Source organism: Ahaetulla prasina, chromosome 7 (assembly GCF_028640845.1).
Source record: "Ahaetulla prasina isolate Xishuangbanna chromosome 7, ASM2864084v1, whole genome shotgun sequence".
In the NCBI taxonomy this organism is placed as follows: Eukaryota; Metazoa; Chordata; class Lepidosauria; order Squamata; family Colubridae; genus Ahaetulla; species Ahaetulla prasina.
This window is the reverse complement of record NC_080545.1, coordinates 77,618,478-77,637,275: the sequence shown is the minus strand read 5'-3', so window position 1 is coordinate 77,637,275 and position 18,798 is coordinate 77,618,478. Positions and strand designations below refer to the sequence as shown.

The window sequence follows — 18,798 nt, the reverse complement described above, 5'->3', positions numbered from 1 at the left end:
TATAGCAATAGCAATAGCATTTAGACTTATATACCGCTTCACAGTTCTTTATGGCCCTCTCTAAGTGGTTTATAGCAGGGGTCTCCTGGCTGGCTGAGGGACTCTGGGAGTTGAAGTCCACAAGTCTTAAAGGGACCAAGGTTGGAGACCCCTGGTTTACAGCACATTTCCCCCAACAATCTGGGCCCTCATTTTACCAACCTCAGAAGGATGCAAGGCTGAGTCAACCTTGAGCCTGGTGAGAATCGAACTGCTGGCAGTTGTCAGTCAGCAGAATTAGCCTGTAGTATTGCATTCTAACCACTACGCCATCACGTCTCCTTTCTAGTAGCAATGCTGTGATAGTCCTAATAAATCAACTTGTAAAACTGAACCCGTGCACGCAATGTTGTTTGAGGGAAGTGAATTTTAAAATGGTTTTTTTAACGAGTCAATATGAAATGCTTGCATCTACTGCAGTTCGTCTTTTAACTGCCTTGTTCAAATTGTTAAAGGGGACTAATGGTTTTAGATTTTTTTTTGCCCCAACTTAATCTTTTTTTTTTTAATTTCACATTCAGGAGAGGATTTGTTTTTGGACTCTGGAGTGCTTGTGCATCAGTGGGTAATATCCTTGGAGCGTTTCTTGCCTCATCGGTTCTGCAGTATGGCTATGAGGTGGGTGAGGCTTCCTGCCATTGTCCTACCTGGAATGGAGCCAGTCGTATTTGAGCATGAATCGTGTGTTTTATTTTTTATTTTTTTTGTTTTGTTTTACATTTATACCCCGCCCTTCTCCGAAGACTCAGGGCGGCTTACAGTGTATAAAGCAATAGTCTCATTCTATTTGTATATTTTTTTACAAAGTCAACTTATTGCCCCCCCAACAATCTGGGTCCTCATTTTACCTACCTTATAAAGGGTGGAAGGCTGAGTCAACCTTGGGCCGGGCTCGAACCTGCAGTAATTGCAGGCTCTGTGTTCTAATAACAGGCTTCTCTACTGCCTGAGCTATCCCGGTTTATTAACCTTACCAGCATTTCTCTGTGCCTTCCAATAAAAATACCTTGGGACTTTCTAAAACAAGCAAAAATAAAACACCGGAAGAATTCATTGCTTGACTTAAGATGAGAAAATCAAAGAGATACCCACGAAATATCTTAATTGTGTTTTTTCGCCCCTCCCTTTCAGTATGCCTTCTTGGTGACAGCATCAGTACAGTTTGCTGGAGGAGTTATTGTCTTTTTTGGCCTTGTGCTTTCTCCCAAAGAAGTAGGTAAGTAGAAGCACTTTTTCACTTGTTTGGTCTTCCGCTGCTCGCAAACCCAAATTGCAAGTGGGTGCATAGTTAATTTTTGACTTGACACGCAACTCAAAATCCATATTAAATATTAAAAACCTCATTAGATACTGGCATTAAGGGCAAGATTTTTTTCAGTTTTAAACATTAACAGGTAGTCCTCGATTTACAAGAGTTCGTTTGGTGACCGTTCAAAGGTACCGCAGCACTGAAAAATGTGACTTACGACTGTTTTTCAAAGTTATGACCTTTGCAGCATCCCCATAATGACGCTTGGCAATTGGTTCATACTTATGACGGTTGCTGTGTTGCAGGGTCATGTGTGATCACCTTTTGCAACCTTCTGACAAGCAAAGTCAATGGGGAAGCCAGATTCACTTAACAACTGGGTTACTAACTTATGAACTGCAGTGATTCACTTAATAACTGAGGCAAGAAAGGTTATAAAACAGGGCAAATTTCACTTAACAAATGTCTCATTTAACCACATAAATTTTGGGCTCAATTGTGGTCATAAATCGAGGACTACCTGTACTGTATATCCTGCCTTTATAAGAAGTCTTAAATTGGTCAACAGAAGAACAAAATGGTATGCACATAGAATGACTTTTTTGTACTTCATAACTAAAAAGGAAACTGCAACAAAAATAATATGGCAGTAATAAAAACCATAAAAAATATAAACCATTATGTTATGTTATGTTATGTTATGTCATACTAACATTTTGCTTGAGAAAACGCCTGCAATGCTGCATCTGAAACTGATAGAATAGAATAGAATAGAATAGAATAGAATAGAATAGAATAGAATAGAATAGAATAGAATTTTATTGGCCAAGTGTGATTGGACACACAAGGAATTTGTCTTGGTGCATATGCTCTCAGTGTACATAAAAGAAAAGATACGTTCATCAAGGTACAACATTTACAACACAATTGATGATCAATATATCAATATAAATCATAAGGATTGCCAGCAACAAGTTATAGTCATACAGTCATAAGTGGAAAGAGATTGGTGATGGGATCTATGAAACGATTAATAGTAGTGCAGATTCAGTAAATAGTCTGACAGTGTTGAGGGAATTATTTGTTACACCTGAGATCTTCAGAGCAACTTCCTTAGAGTTCATTTTTGGTCATCGTACCTCCAAGAGGCAGATGAGGTTGCACAGTACTTCGAAGTGGGCTCTATGCCTTTGACTCCAAAGCCTGAAAATGTTTTGGCAAGTGCTGCATATGGAATGAAACAACAGGAAGCCCTGGATGCATCTGATAAAATGGGATTTACTATCCCGATGTAAGGCAGCCTCTATGGATTTGTGAGTGTGCAGATCTCTGCAGTGAATCCAAAGCATGGCTGTTATATATATCGTCTTCTGTATATCTAAAAAAGGTGGTTTAGATGTTGTAGGTAGGAAGGGAAGAACCAAAGAGCAACCGATTGCCTCTTAAGCTTGGGAAAGGGGCTTTATTGTTCACCTCTTCCTACTCAGAGGCAACTAGGGGGAGTGGCTGCTAGTGGGGTATAAGACTAGGATGTTTATTTCAATCTATTTGTTCATGTGATTACCAAAACTCTTTCAGTGTTAGGACCTGGCAAGTTCAGTGAAAGCATCTGTAAAGGAACACAGTATATGCATCCTTACGTTTTTATGCTTGCAGAGGAAGAGTTAATTTGCTCAGATGTTGGAACTGGACTGCAAACACCTATTGCAGGGCATCTTTCTTCAAGTCTCATCTCCCCCTTAGAACTGCGGCTGGTAGAGTCAGGCACCCTAGCTTTGAAATTGTATCTATCAAATTAAACAATGCCACCCATCTTACAAACAAGTGATTCTGGTGTACAGCAAAGCTAAACGTTAATACGGTTACCAATATAGCTTGTGGAGCAGAATATGTATTCTAGGAACACACATAAGTTAGATTTAGAGTAACTTTATTGTCACTTTGAAGGTACACTAATCGGCATACATTAATATGCAATTTCGTTGCATACAGTTCTCAAAGGCTCACCACCTCCAATATACACAAAAAAACATGACAAATAAATAATTATGCATATATCCACATACCCACACATATTATTCTATGACACAGAAAGACGGCACGGTCTAGTTCGGATGTGTACATGCACATGGCGAGAAAAACGAATCTTGTGAGTTTACCAGATGGATGGCATAGGGAACAAAGCTGTTACAGAATCTGTAACCGCTACCAATGCTGCATATCTAATATCAGATGAAGCTTCCAGATACTCTTTGAGGGCAGCCCCACGTACAGTGCATTACAATAGTCCAAGAGGACTACGAGTAGTAGTACTGCTGTAAATTTATTCACTCTGCAAGTAGTAGTACCAGTCTTACAGTTGGAGAAGTCTGACTCTTGCCCTAAAGGGAATGCACTAATTTGTTGGGTCTTCCAAGTAACGGCCAGACTCATACAGCGGACAGAGACGCTGCCAGGATCAGACAGGATCAGTGTTAGAAGACCAGGGATAGAAATTGGATGTTTCTGCAGAGCACCATCCAGAAGCATTTCTAAGCCAAAGGAAAAGGGAGAGAGAGCACAAGGGAGCCGATTCAGAAGAGAGGAACCATAGCTCAAAAGAGCAGGTATGAGCAGAGGGGATTCTCCCTTCCTTTGTTTTTTAAGTTGCCTTTCTGTGATTTCTCCTAGGCCTCCCTGAAATTGGAAAAGAAGGGGAGGGTGAAGCTGCTGAGGAAGATGCCACTGAGCCATTAATTAGCAGCCACGAGAATGAAGATTTCGATAAGCAGAATTACACCCTTCAGGCATCAAACCTAAGCAGTGGTACAATTGCTCCATCCCAGGCCATTGGATTTTTTCAGGCGTGCTGTCTGCCTGGCGTATTATTGGTAAGGTGTTGTTATCATCCCCTTATAGTGATTTTTTTTTAACTAAGAAACAATATCCCATTGTATCTATGGACACAAGTATTTTTAAGGACACTGTCTTGGTTCCCCCCCCCCCCACAACTCTCCTTTTCCCCTCAGGCAACCCTGACATAGAATGTCAGATCTTGAATAAAAAAATCTGAACCTGATTCAGCAACTTAAAGAAATAAATCAAGAGGGCCATTTCCAGAAGCTGAATTCTAGAAATTACAGGGATCCAGCAAAATGACAGAAGCAAGGAATTTGAACTAAAGCTTATGATACTTCAGAGTCATAATTATCCTAAGAACTGAATAGTAGCAATATCACTACTCTCCCCTGTACCCATTCTACAGCTTTAATAAAGGTATAAGCTGCTGTCTGGGGAATTATTAAGCCTTAAAGTTGCCAAGACTGGACATCTCTGCTCTATGCATTATAGAATTACAAAGCCATGCTGGCTCAGCTTGGATTGTTTTGATTCTAATAGCTTTTCTTTTGGGATGGTATTTATTTGTTTCAGTATTCCTTGGCCTATGCTTGCCTGAAGCTAGTGAACTACTCCTTCTTCTTCTGGCTGCCCTTCTACCTCAGCAACAATTTTGGTTGGAAGGAGGCAGAAGCCGACCAGCTCTCAATCTGGTATGATGTTGGAGGCATTATAGGTATGACTATGGAGCAACAGACAAATTCTTTTGGTTGTTATATTGCATTTTCTGTTCATTGTGGGATTAGAACAGGATGTGGGTGAGAATTCTAATTTGAAATAAGTAGATACCGCTTGTCTACCAATTAGTGACTAACAGGCAAAGTGATGATTGGATGTAGTAGGCCAAAGGATCTGGAGGATGTCAAATGTATTTATTTATTAGAGTTTATCCTGCCTTTGTTATTTTATAAGTAGTTCAAAGCAGTGAATGTACATAATACTCCTTCCTCACACCTCATAACAACAATCCTATAAGGTGGGTGGACTGAGAGAAAGTGACTAGCCCAAAGCCGCCTAGCTGGTTTTCCTGCCTAAGGCGGGACTAGAACTCACAGTCTTTTGATGATTGGCCCTAAGTCCCCCAGTGGGCTTTCATGACTAAGTTTCACAGTTTCCTGATTTCTAGGCCACACCTTAACCACTATACCAAACTGGTACTATATCAGTCTAATTGCCTACAGCAGCTTCCCCACACTTGGGCATCCTCCATCTTCAACTCCCATAATTCTTAGCAGTAGTGTTGCTGTCTGGGCTGTCTGGAAAGTTTAAGTCTTGCTTTGGAGAAAACCCAAATGGAGAAAAAATGGTTTAGAAGAGCAGCTGAAAATCTTCCAGTCCAGCGGTCACCAACATGAGAAAATTTCGGTGGTCCACAGAAAAATTATTTGCATTTTTTATATTGCACAAAATCAGGGGTCCTCAAACTAAGGCCCCTGGCCAGGATACGTGCAATGAATGTTTGTGTGGCTGCAGAGAGTCTCCCCCTTTGGGATCTTTTTGTGTGAGTCGGAGGAAGGCAGAAATTCCGACTCGGGGTCTGCTTCATCCTCCTGGTGCGGGGCTTGGGGTGAAGGCTGGAGGGAAGCACTGCTGGTGGTGAAGAGCTGAAGGGCCTTGTTCCAATGGGATTGCATCATAACCTGAAACTGGCTGACCATCTCCGCCTGATGAGCCTCCAGGCGCCGGTACCTGGCCTTGCACTCCTGCAGGTCTTCCCTCTGCTTGGAAAGCCTATGCTCATAGTCCTCAGTGAGGTGCTTCTGTTGAGCCTCCTTCTCAGTCAGATCCAATTTGAACTGAGCCAACTGTTTTGCCAGCTCTTTCTTGTGGTGGCTGCTTAGCTCCAACAACTGCTTCCTGTTGGGGCCCTAAGGAGCCTGAGTGGGGAGGCGAGGAGTGGCTGGGAGGGGAGGGGCGAGTAGAGGCCAGTGAGGCACATGAGTGACATCGAGTTGGCAATGCCCACCCAGTCACATGACCACCTAGCCACGCCCACCACCCAATCATTAGGCAGATCATATTAGTGGTCTGTGGGATTTAAAATTATGAATTTAGTGGTCCCTGAGGTCCAAAAGGTTGGTGACCCCTGTTCCAGTCAACACAATGTATGAAAGACAGACAGCTAAATTTGTAGCCAATTGTGCTTTTTTTAAAAAAGAAATTATCATTTAAATTTATACTGCCTCCCATCTCACGATCCAATGATTCTGGGTAGCTTCCAACATTGTAAAAACAATAAAGTAATAAATGTTGAATCTTGGTGTGCATTTTTGCTTATAAGGATTACGATCTATTGTGATAGTTTTTATTCCTTTTATTTCTACAGGTGGTACCATCCAAGGTTTTATCTCTGATGTGCTCCAAAAAAGAGCTCCTGTATTAGCTATTAGCCTCATCTTGGCTATTGGATCTCTCTTTGGATACAGCCGTGAGTACTTTCCTGCAAAAAAGGTTTTGTGGGATGAGCTTGTATTTAGCCGCCTTATCTTATGCACTAAACATAGGGAGGGCCTGTTTTCTTTACCGTATTAAATCAGCAATTGAAATGGATTACAATCAACTCTGCTTTTGAGTTTAATAAGAGATAGCATTCTCAGCAACCTTCCAAACAAGCAAACAAACAAACAAACAAACAAGAAATCTGCTGAATAAGCTGGGCAGGTAAAACTCTTCTGCTTTCCATCCTGCTTTCATTAGTGGTGGGCCAGGTGCTTCTTGGAGACCAGAAGTGTTCCATTGTGTGCAGGAATGAACAGGAAAAGGAGAATATTCTTTTCCAGTAGAGGGCGCTGTCTGCACTTGTGCAGATGTACCTTTATTGGAACATTGCCTGTGTTCAGGCCATGGGCGCAAGTGAGAGTAGTGGCATTGCTACTGCTCGTTTGTTACGGTAATTATGGCTTTGAAGTATCATAAGCTTTAGTTGAGATCCATCGCTTCTATCATTTTGCTGGAAACCCTACAATTTCCAGAGCTGAACTCTTGTAGATTGCCCTCTTTTGATTTCTCCTTTCTGGGTGAAATCAAAAAAGATTTCAAAATCTTTAAAATTTTGATTTTTTAAATTTTCAAAATCTGGGTGAGAGCAGTGAGCAAAAGCAAAACTTGTTCTTATTTTGGACAAATGTATCTCAGAGGTTTCATAGAGACTCCCCAAGTCTGCTCTTCCTGATATACATATTGAAATATTGCACTAGCAGCTTCCTTCATTCACTCTTGGCCGTATCGCTTCATTAGATCAGAGCTTGGCAAAAGCCCTTTTGCTGAATTTTTGCTTTCCGTAAGGTTGGGAACAAGCAGTTCCCTTCGGTTTTGTAGGTTCATCTATGAGAGGCTAAGTTCCTTTCAGTCCAGTGTTCTTGGCTGCCTTGCTAAATGATGTTCTATTCCAGTTCAGGGAGATTCAAACAAATCAACGTTTTATTGATCCAAAATTACTCCAGCAATTCAACTGTGGACCAAACCGAATACAGCCAGCATAGAACTCCTCTTGCCTTCCTCATCTTTCTCCCCCGGTTTCGAGAGAGAAGCAAACTTAACCATCAGTGACGGCAAAGTTAAAGAAACACTCTATAGCAGCAGAAGATTAAGGCACTAGTAACATGCCATGCCAATGCATAATCTTGAAAGGGGTCTTTTATAATCAGCTTTTCATCTCATCCTGAGCTTTTTATCTGTTGTGGCAAAAAGAATTATGACCTTTTTCTTTTCTTTTGTTTCCATAGGTTCCCCAAATAACAAACCTATCAATGCAGTTATCATGGCAATTACAGGTAAAAGATCAACATATTTTCAAAGACAGTAAAGAAGATCTGTTTTCATCATGTCACATCTTGGTTTGTTTCAGTGTTTTGTGCCAGCCAGGGCTGGGCTGCTGGGGGTTCGCAGGGGTTCGGGAGAACCTCTAGCTATGATCCTGTGCAGTTCGGAAAACCCCCAAATCTCACTCCTGGCTGGACCTGCCCATCCTGCCCCTCCCCTCCCAGAAGTCCCCACGCGGCCCGTTTTGGATGCAGGTAAGTGCACGGTGTGCACGGAGGCTCAGGGAGAGCGAAAACAGGCCTACTGGAAGTTCGGGAAGGCTGTAATGGCCACGCCCACCCAACAAATGGGCAGAGAATCCTTTGCTAAAATTTTTGAAGCCTACCCCTGGTTCAAGCCATAGTCTGGCTTGTTGGTCTTTGCCTAGTGTGATAGGCGAACCCAACCACTGTTATTTGCAACCCAGCAGATTTATAACAGCATGTTCTATAACCAAATAGGTTATTCAATATTAAAATCATGGTTTACTGCAACAGATGAGGCAAGCATTTAAAGTCTAGTCTGTTACAAGATTCTACTGCCATAGCATTCAGGGAATACTGTAAATTTTGTTTTTCCTTCTTCCAGAACTTCACAATCAGCAGCTTTGAGAGAGGGAAGCAAACACACATGTGGTTATATAATTTCCAATTTCCACACTAGACCAGCGGTCCTCAACCTTGAGCACCAGGGACCAGTTCTGCAGACCATGATTTTGCGTGCCGCCTGCATCCCATAGATGGGGCTTCATTTATTTGTGTGGCCCAGTTGCTGGCATGTTGCGGACTGGTGCTGGTCCACAGATTAGGGAACCCCTGCATTAGACCATGAAAACTTAATGATGAGAAATGCACGGGCAAGATTTGCGAATGGGCAATAGTCTAGACCAGTGTTTCTCAACCTTGGCAGCTTGAAGGTGTGTAGATTTCAAGTCCGAGAATTCCTCAGCCAATGGGGAATGATTGTGTGCAAAGCAACAATGACTCTAAACCAAATCAGCACAGTTTAATATTTCCACTGATGTTTGGATGCATGGCTGGTCTGACTTTTCAATAGTTTTCTTTGTTTAAGGGGCAGGGTTGCAAGTTCAGATGAAGGCAACCTTGCTTTGTATTGGAAACAGAGCCCGCCTCCTCCGTCTTCTCATCCTTAGCTGCATTTTCCTTTTGATTGTTTCGCAGGCTTTTTTATTGGAGGGCCTTCCAACATGATCAGCTCCGCCATTTCTGCAGACCTGGGACATCAGGACGCGATCAAAGGAAATAGCGAGGCTCTTGCAACCGTGACAGGGATTGTGGATGGCACTGGCAGTATTGGGGCCGCTGTGGGTCAGGTGAGACAGATCCGAAATGCAATCGGGATCATCATAGCAATGAAAGAACTTGTATAGCGGGTCCTTGACTTACAACCGTCTCCAGGAGAGCATTTTATCAGGTTCGCCTGATCCGCCAGTTGCGTCCCTTCCTGGACCGGGATGCCTTATGCACAGTCACTCATGCTCTCGTTACCTCTCGCCTGGACTACTGCAATGCTCTCTACATGGGGTTCCCCTTGAAGAGCACCCGGAGACTTCAGCTAGTTCAGAACGCGGCTGCGCGGGTTATTGAGGGAGCGGCTCAGAGCTCCCACATAACACCTATCCTGCGCAGACTGCACTGGCTACCTGTTGTTTTCCGGGTGCGCTTCAAGGTATTGGTTACCACCTTTAAAGCGCTCCATGGCTTAGGACCGGGCTATCTACGGACCGTCTACTGCCGGCCTCTATCTCCCATCGTCCGGTACGTTCCCACAGAGAGGGACTCCTCAGGGTGCCGTCAGCCAAACAGTGTCGACTGGCGGCCCCCAGGGGGAGGGCCTTCTCTGTGGGGGCTCCGACCCTGTGGAACGAACTTCCCCTCGGACTTCGACAATTACCTGACCTTAGGACCTTTCGCCGCGAACTTAAAACTTATTTATTTCGTATGGCTGGACTAGCCTGATTTTTATCTTTATTGGATGGGTTTTTAAAATTTTGTGATTTTATGGGGGAGTATGTTTTTTAACATTTGGGCATTTAAATTAGTTTTTTAAGGGATGTTTTTAATTATTGTGTGTATTTGTATTTTATCTGCCTGTTCACCGCCCTGAGTCCTTCGGGAGAAGGGCGGTATACAAATTAAAATATTATTATTATTATTATTATTAACCATAATGAAGCCTGCTCATTCTGGTTGGAAGTGTTGATGGTCATAAAGCAATCATCAATTTTACAATCTATTTTTGCAGCATTCGTTAACCAATTCAGTACGGTCATTAAGTGAATCTGCAGTAGTTAAGCAAATGCGGCAACCATTAAATATATGCATTGTTTGCTATGGGCCACTTTTGCTGAAATTAAGTAAATGCCAGTTTTGCCAAAACAGATTGTGGTCACGTGACCATGGGATATTGCAAACGGCCATGAATTTGGGCAGTTGCTCAGCACTCAAAATGCAGTCATTTTGACCGTGAGGGAGGTAGCAGTCCAAACTTTGGAACTGGGTTGCGAGTGCCTTTTTTTGGGTGTGTGTGTGTGTGTGTATGTTGGAATCTGTTGTAACTTCAGTCACTAAGCAACCGGTGGAGAATGACTTGTACCGAGGCAAAGATTTGGTTTATTGAAAATTTAAAATGTTTCTTTTCACTAAGAGATGTATTAATAGTAATATTTGTTACATTTCAAAGAAAAAAAGGTTAACTCTCAGAGAAAACATAACTTATTGGGGACTTTTGGTTTAGAAAAATATGCTTTTAGCATATCCAAAGGACATTCAAACCGCTGCAGTCAAATTCCAATCCTGAGCCTCCTGCTGACTTTTTCATACAAACAGGATCTTTTGAGATGCTGCTAATTTATATGTTTGAAAGCCTGCTGTTTTGGCAGATCTTCCCTATGGCAAATTGCATTTATCCTGCCTTTATTACTTTTATAAATAACTCCAATATTGGTAAATAGCCAATATTATTTCTTCCTCCTATTTTCCCCACAACAATAACGCTCAGAAGTGAGGTGTGTGAGAGAGAGAGAGAGAGAGAGGGAGACTGTCTCAAAGTCACCCAGTCAGTTTTTATGCCTCAGGCAGGACTAGAAGTCACAGTTTCCTGGTTTCTAGTCTTGTGCCTTAACCAGTAGACCAAACTGGTTCTCTTTTCCTTCCCTTTAAATATAAATATATTAAGAATTTCACTTTCTACTATATTTTTATGCTTACGGCTTTCCTTACTCATCTCTGTGTCACCTAGAAAAGAGGATCCTTGTGGTTTCTGCAGGGGGAAGGAAGAGCCCAGTGCTTGATTCTCACTGGCTTGTATAGTTCTTACAAGGCACCAGGTTAGAAACCAGGAAACAGTGAGTTCTAGTCTCATTTTAGGCATGAAAGCCAGTTGGGTGATTTCTGATCAGTCCCTTTCTTTCAACCTTACCTACCTCATAGGGTCGTTGTTGTGGGGAAAATAGGAGGAAGAAGAAATGTTAGGTATGTTTGGCACCTTAAATTATTTATTTAAAAAAATAGTAAAGGCAGGATATAAATACATAAATAAATCTAGCAGAAATAACAAAAACAGAACTAAAAAAAAACCCCCAGGATACAGAGAACAAAAGAACAATTAGTAGCTATTTTGGTAAGGTAGGAAAAAGGAAGACTAACCCTTTATGGAAAAAGGAGAGAAAGATGTAACCAGGCAGGGAAGGATGCCGTATTTAAATATTATAAATAGAATTAAAATCAACCAGCCTCTCTCAAACAATAAAGGTATCAATTTTTCAGCAGTCATGTCTTCAGCCAGTTCCAACTCCTGCTCGTTTTTTTTAACAGCCTCTTAGCAAATGTAAGGTGACACAATTCACAAGTCATATTTCTGTTACATAGATAGGACATGAAGTACTTTTTTAAAAAAAAGAACCTTATGGTCTGTTGAATAAGCAACCGGCTTCATGCAAAATACAAAACCGTAATGCTTGAGTTCACGCATGACATGAAACCAATGACAAGCAAGTCCCACTGTGATTTCGTGCTTTGTGAAGAAGGTCAGAATGTGTAGAATCGTATCCCAATGCGGTAGGGCCCGTCCAGGTTGCCGGCCCCACTTTGGATGTCATTTCCTGCCATGGCCAAGCAAGTCTTCAGAATGGGGCTGTAAAGAGCAGGAAATGAATAAAAACGTAAATGCATGAATAAAAACATAAATACAATTTAACATAAAAAGCTGTTCTTATTTATTTTTATTTACGGCCTTATAATATTTACTATATGTAGCTGACATTCCGGCTGGGGCCTGACCATTCTTATGAAAATGCGTTGTCACGTCAACTTTGTTTTTGTTTTTTTTAACTGTACACTTTCAGAGAACATACATGGGTTGATTGTAGGAACTATTTACCTGCTTTACTAGCCTGCTGAAATGCTCACCTGCAAAATGGCTCATAAGAACTGTTGTCTGAGTTGCTTCTCCCATTGCCTCCTTTTATGTGTAAACAACCAATATGCATTCATGTTTACAAGTGAGTCTCTTCTGGGGGCTTTTAGACTAAGCAAAGTTCATTATGTTTGTTCCAAAGGTGCTTTTTCTGGAGGCAACTGGACTTTCTTGTTCGTTTGTTTTTTGCTTTTTTTGAAGACATTTCACTTCTCATCCAAGAAACTTCTTTAGCTCTTGACAGGATAGTGGGGAATGGAAGGATTTATATTCCTTGCAGGCAGCTGGTCATTTGTATCCTTTAAGAGGGTCATTGAGAGGGAAGCAGTGGCTCAGTGGCTAAGACACTGAGCTTGTCGATCGAAAGGTCGGCAGTTCAGCGGTTCGAATCCCTAGTGCTGCATAACGGGGTGAGCTCCCATTACTTGTCCCAGCTTCTGCCAACCTAGCAGTTCGAAAGCATGTAAAAAATGCAAGTAGAAAAATAGGGACCACCTTTGGTGAGAAGGTAACAGTATTCCGTGCACCTTTGGCCAGGGGTGATAGCTAAAAATTTTCACTACCGGTTCTGTGGGCGTGGCTTAATTGGTGGGCGTGGCTTGGTGGTCAGATGACTGGGTGGCATGGCCAATAACAATAAATAATAAACATAATAAACAAAGTATACAAAGCAGTAAGTGGTACCAAAAACCATCTTTCACACTTTACACTCACACAACACAACACAACTGACACACATACAATGTAAAAGCAGCTGCACTTCACACAAAATGGCCCTTGCAACAAGCAGGAACCTCACACAGCCACAAAAAGCTCAAAAACCAACTTTCACACTTTACACACACACAACACAACACAACACAACACAACACAACTGACACACACAAAATGCCACATACAACTGTGAGATTTTGTGTGTTTATGTAGTTAGAGTGAAACACTACAGAAACACACCAAATCTCAGAAAGCTACACAAATATTTTATTTTATTATTTTATTTTATTTTATTGATATTTTTTAGATCAGGGGTTTCCAACCTTAGTAACTTTAAGGTTTGTGGACTTCAATTCCCAGTGTTCCTCAGCCAGCAAAGCCAGCCAGCATTAGTTGCTCGCTGAGGAAATAGATTAGCTAGCAACTGATTCTGTCTGGTGCTGAAAGTGAAACTGTTGCTTTCGGGCTGGGAAAGCCATGTGTTAGATCAGTAATCAGTTAAGTGCCTTAGAACCTCTTCTTTACTTGCAGAAAACATGTTTTTTAAGATTCTGCGGATGAGGAACTCAGGTGAGATCGCCAGAGAAGCCTTTAAAAAAAATGTTTTTTAAAGTTTAAAGGCTCTGCCGATCTCAGCTGAGGGGCGGGATCCTCAAAGGCTTTTTTTTACTTTTAAAGGCATGTTTTCAACTGAAGAAAAACTGCTTTTAAAAGTAAAAAAAAAAAACCCTCTGCTGATGGTGTGGCTAAGCAGAGGCAGGGGGCGGGACCAGGGATTTTTGCCACCGGTTCTTCAAACCACCAGCCGCCATCGCTACCGGATCGGGTAAGCCGGTCCGAACAGGGAGCATTTCACCCCTGCCTTTGGCGTTTAGTCATGCTAGAGACGTCTTCGGACAGCGCTGGCTCTTCAGCTTTGAAACGGAGATGAGCACCGCCCCCTAGAGTTGGGAGCGACTAGCATATATATGCGAGGGGAAGCTTTACCCTTAGAGGGTTGTTGAAGCACTTGGAGGTTTATCTGTGTCCTCAGGGTCACCTGAGTAGTGGTCCTGGTTCCTGTAGTCTGCTATTCCCCTCACCCCCACTCTAGAAACCCATTCCTATTCCCACACCATTCAAAGGGTGTTCATCCCAAATGGTATAGCTAACATTTTGTAGAGATCCTCAGTCATCCAGCTCATGGTTGGATGACCTGGATGACTGAGAATCTCTACAGAAGTTCATTATATTTGCTTCTCTTGACCAGTGTCAGAGCTGCAAGGCAGCATCCCTTCTGTTGTAGGGTTTTCAGATAGGTCCGCAGAGGTATTCACACAAGGAAATGGAGGGCTAACTTGGAAGACATGTAAGCGCAATTCAGGAATGCACTCCATGATTTGGCAAAGGTATTGGCTACTATAGAAAAGTGCCGGGGTTGGAAAGGATATCTTTTTAAAAACATGGCTCTGGAGGAATGTTGCCATAATGCATTGGCCAGTCTGATTTGAGGGAACATAAGCAGTGTGGAATTCCTCTCGGCTTTCTTTTGACTCTGGAGTGGGTTTTGCTCTAAGAAATTACTAATTCTTTACCTCATGACCTCAGGAAGCAACACAGTGTTTTTCAAAGCTATAAGACCAGCCATTGTGTGAAGATAACAATGGCGTACCTTCTGTAGAATTCATTATTCCTAGCCATTGCCATTCTCCAATTTTTTTCGAACTTCCTTTATTCACGAGGGCTTTTGTGTCTGACAAATTGTATCCTCTACTTCCTTCTCTACCTAAGATTGCTGTTGTCTGTGACAGTACATCACCATAGCAACCAGCTGAGATTCCACAAACTGGGCTGTCTCCCCTAGTGGGAAGTCAGCGTCAGAAATACGTTGAACTTGTCAGAAAAAGAAGACCCTTAAAGAATACAACACATGAAACATAAATGTGCCACGGTTTACGCCAGCAGTTGAAACGAGTGCACTTTGGACCAAATCTCTCCAGAACCATTTGAAGTGATTTATGGAAGGGGATAAAAAGCAGAAACATTATTTATTGATGCATAAAATATCCCAAGTGAAAAAGATGTAATTTCCATGCAAAAGTAAACATGACTACGTTTTGAGTTAAGTTTGTCTACTGTGCAACTGTCTAGCCTGTTTAGCTTTCAAGCCCTATTTATGTTTGTCATTTTTAACCCTTGGATTCCCAGCATCTATCTTTTAGCCAGTCAGATTTAGCACCAAACTATTTATATAATTTAGAGACTGCCTGATTTCCAGTCAGCAGTTATGTGAAGTGTGAGGGAGGAAAAACCTCCCACCACTTCTGATGTAATTTGTGCTATTTTATGTTGCCCCCCTCTCTCTTTTTTCATAATTAAAAAAGAAATGTGGAGGAATGTGGAGATAGTAGAGGAAGAGAACAGCACTTTGTCAGAGTGATGATGTAGGTCTCTCATTAGAGGCGGCAGTGGCATTTGAAAAAGATTTCCAGTGTGAGATCATTGCTCTGATCTTGTGGAAGTCAAAGAAGGCAGTGTTGAACTTAGACCGAACAGTTTATTGGTTGTTGTTGTTGTTGTTTTTTTTTTTTGCTAAGCCACCTTTGAAGGGCAGAAGCTGTCCCACAGGAGGTTTGCCACAATAAAGACCCAACGAAAGCATAATATAATAGAATAATAAACCTTATGAAATGTGCAGACCTCAGCAGCAGAACGTTTATCCATCAGAATTTAAAATTGAAGCAGTGTTGCTGTGCTGCAATTAAAGTCCAATTGTTTTTCCGTTTAGAAATCTCATCAGCTCCTAGCTGGGGCATCTTAAGGACCATTTTCTTTCTTGGGCTTCCTTATCAGTCTCTGTCCTGCTTCTCTCACTGATAGCTTCAGGTGCGAGGAAGAGAAACGGGGGGGGGGGGATGTTTGTAACTTCTACCTGGAGAAGTTTGCGTAGCTCTGCCACTATATCATTTCTGATGCTTAGATTTGCAAAGGGACTTTCAGGAGAAGGGGAACCTTTCCCCTGCTTCGGTGATTATAAGACAGCATTATCAAGCATGCTGTTTGATACTCTCATAAAGATTTAGATTTGCGCGCCAGCTTTCTCCTACCTGCTGTGCTTCAGTTATAATGGTGCAGAGCTTGCGTTGGTCCACTTCTGAAAAGAACCGTGTGTGAAGCTTTGCTTAATATTGAAAAACTACTTAGAGAGACAAAGGGAAGGGCAAAGGAGCCTCAGCAGGTATCCTTGTATACGTTTATATTTCCTTGTACATACAGTATACTTGCATATGCATGCATATATATATATATATATATATATATGTTTTCTGAGGTTTTCACGGGTGTTTGTATGTAGGTCTTTGGTTGTTCGGGTTTTCTCCCGTGTAAAATTGGAAGTGTCTTGGCAACGTTTCGACGAAGTCTCATTCGTCATCTTCAGGCTTCAGCACGAAGCTGAAGCCTGAAGATGACGAATAAGACTTCGTCGAAACGTTGCCAAGACACTTCCAATTTTACACGGGAGAAAACCCGAACAACCAAAGACCTACATATATATATATATATATATATATATATATATATATATATATATATATATATATGTCGAGAGAGATTTGTATGCATAAGCAAAGTAATAGAAAAATAAAACTCGTATGCATTCCTTTAAGGATGTAGATTCATTGTGTTTCCTTTCCTTTTAGTACTTAGTATCTTTGATCCAGGAGAGGTTGGGATGGATGCAAGTTTTCTATTTCTTCATTCTGATGGTAAGAAAACATTTTAATAATTTTTTTTTAGATTATACCCTTTCCCACCAAGCAGTAAGAAAAAATTTTTTGTTCTGAGTTGCTTTTTCTTTTCTCTCTCTCTCTCTCTTTCCCTTTTTTTTTCTTTTTTTAGGTAGGTGACATGATTAGATGTTATATAGGAGAGAAAGTAAAAGTTTTTTAATGAAGGATGATATGATCAAAAGCTAGACTAAGTGATAGAAGTAAGAGAAGGGAGAATATTGGAGTATACATTTTTATTTCATAAAATGAAAGTAATAAGAGAAATAGAATTGAACAATGGTATATAACGTAATACAAGTGTCTATTATTATTATTAGAAATACGTAAGTGGCTTGAATGTAATGATTATGATTAATCTGAATAATTTTATTTGTATTAGAATGTATGACACCCAGGTGCCACACTGTTCACACAGTGATTCGGTATTTTTATAAAAAATAAAAAACTTTTTTTAAAAAAAGAAACAAAATCCAGATATGAAATTGTTAAGCAAGCAGATTAAAACTCCTGGTTTAGCATTATGTTAAACTGCAGTGCTAGAGTGCAAGACTAGACATTATCCAGTTTAGATCAATGGGAGTTTCTTCTCCGTTAAAAAAAAAAAAGGATTGTGGCCCCAATGAGATAAAGGCAGAAGTAAGAGTCAAATAAAGGATGTCTTGATTGATGGCTCATTCTTTTCACCGTTGAATTGCTAATAGCTGGCTGGTGTCTAGCCCTTGGTCCCCATTCTGATGGCATCTTTCGACAGAAACAGTTGTAGGTGAATATTTAAACATTTTGAATAAAGGAGAACGAAGCACATCGTTTACATTCTTAGCTAAAGTTCAGCCAAAGAAGATGAAGGGCAGTCAAACCTTATAGAAGTTTTCAATATATTTTCAGTTTATTTTATCTTTCTTGCCTTCTTATCCTGGAAAGATTACATTTCCTCAATTTCACAGGAGACGGCATTTGTATGAATCCTCTGATTGACAACTGTAACCCATTGAATATAATTTCTTCATGGGTTGCATGACATTCAATCCGAAACAGCCCTCATACGTGAAATTGAGATTGTTAGGGTATGATCTGTATCATTGATAATGGGTGTAATTTTCAGCCTGTAATTTGTCTGCCATCTCAACAGTCTATGTTCGAAGAATGTACCTCATAGGGAAGCTGCAATCCTGAATACATTTAGAGTAAGTGGGTTAGTTAGAACTCGGAGTAAATGCATATGGGACTGTACAAAAACATCTCTTAAGTTCTAAAACATCCTTTCTTAGTATTGATGCCCTCCAAGCATGGAGTTCAACTATTAGAATTCTCTGCAATAGCCATGTGCTGGCTGGGGCATTCTTTCAGTTGTAGTCCACATATCTGGATTGGAAAAGCTGGGCTAAATGGGAAGGGACTACCATGGACGTTCACTCAGCAGAAAGATGTGCAGCTGTTCCTTTGTGGCAGGGGTCTCCAAACTTGGCAATTTTAAGACTTGTGGATTTCAACTCCCAGAATTGCTGAGGAACTCTGGGAGTTGAAGTCTACAAGTCTTAAAGTTGCCAAGTTTGGAGACCCCTGCTTTATGGGAAAGGCCATCACTTAAAGTAAGGGTGGGGGAATTGAATCTAGACTGGAGTCGGAGGATTGGAGAGCCCTCTTTTTTTTCTTACGCGAACTATTTCTTCCATGCGGGATTACATAGTTTGACTAGTGCATCACCAGGGGCAAGTTGTAGAAACTAGAGGGATCTTGGAGTTCTAGTGGACAATCGTTTAAATATGAGCCAGCAGTGTGCAGCAGGTGCCAAAAAAAGCCAACGCAGTTCTAGGCTGCATTAACAGAAGGATAGAATCAAGATCGCGTGAACTGCCGATACCACTTTATAATGCCTTGGTAAGGCTACACTTGGAATCCTGCATCCAATTT

The 18,798-nt window shown here is 41.3% G+C and overlaps 1 protein-coding gene across 2 annotated transcripts in view; it reads left to right on the top strand.

Annotated features, from left to right (window-relative positions):
- Positions 1 to 18,798, top strand: part of SLC37A3 (solute carrier family 37 member 3) — a 41,464-nt gene that overhangs the window by 16,333 nt on the left and 6,333 nt on the right. For both annotated transcript variants that reach the window (XM_058191250.1, XM_058191251.1), the window contains exons 7-14: positions 561 to 657; positions 1,171 to 1,255; positions 3,959 to 4,158; positions 4,700 to 4,841; positions 6,492 to 6,593; positions 7,891 to 7,938; positions 9,148 to 9,299; positions 16,798 to 16,863. In XM_058191250.1, coding sequence (XP_058047233.1) covers positions 561 to 657; positions 1,171 to 1,255; positions 3,959 to 4,158; positions 4,700 to 4,841; positions 6,492 to 6,593; positions 7,891 to 7,938; positions 9,148 to 9,299; positions 16,798 to 16,863 — 892 coding nt within the window. The remainder of the gene's footprint in view (positions 1 to 560; positions 658 to 1,170; positions 1,256 to 3,958; positions 4,159 to 4,699; positions 4,842 to 6,491; positions 6,594 to 7,890; positions 7,939 to 9,147; positions 9,300 to 16,797; positions 16,864 to 18,798) is intronic.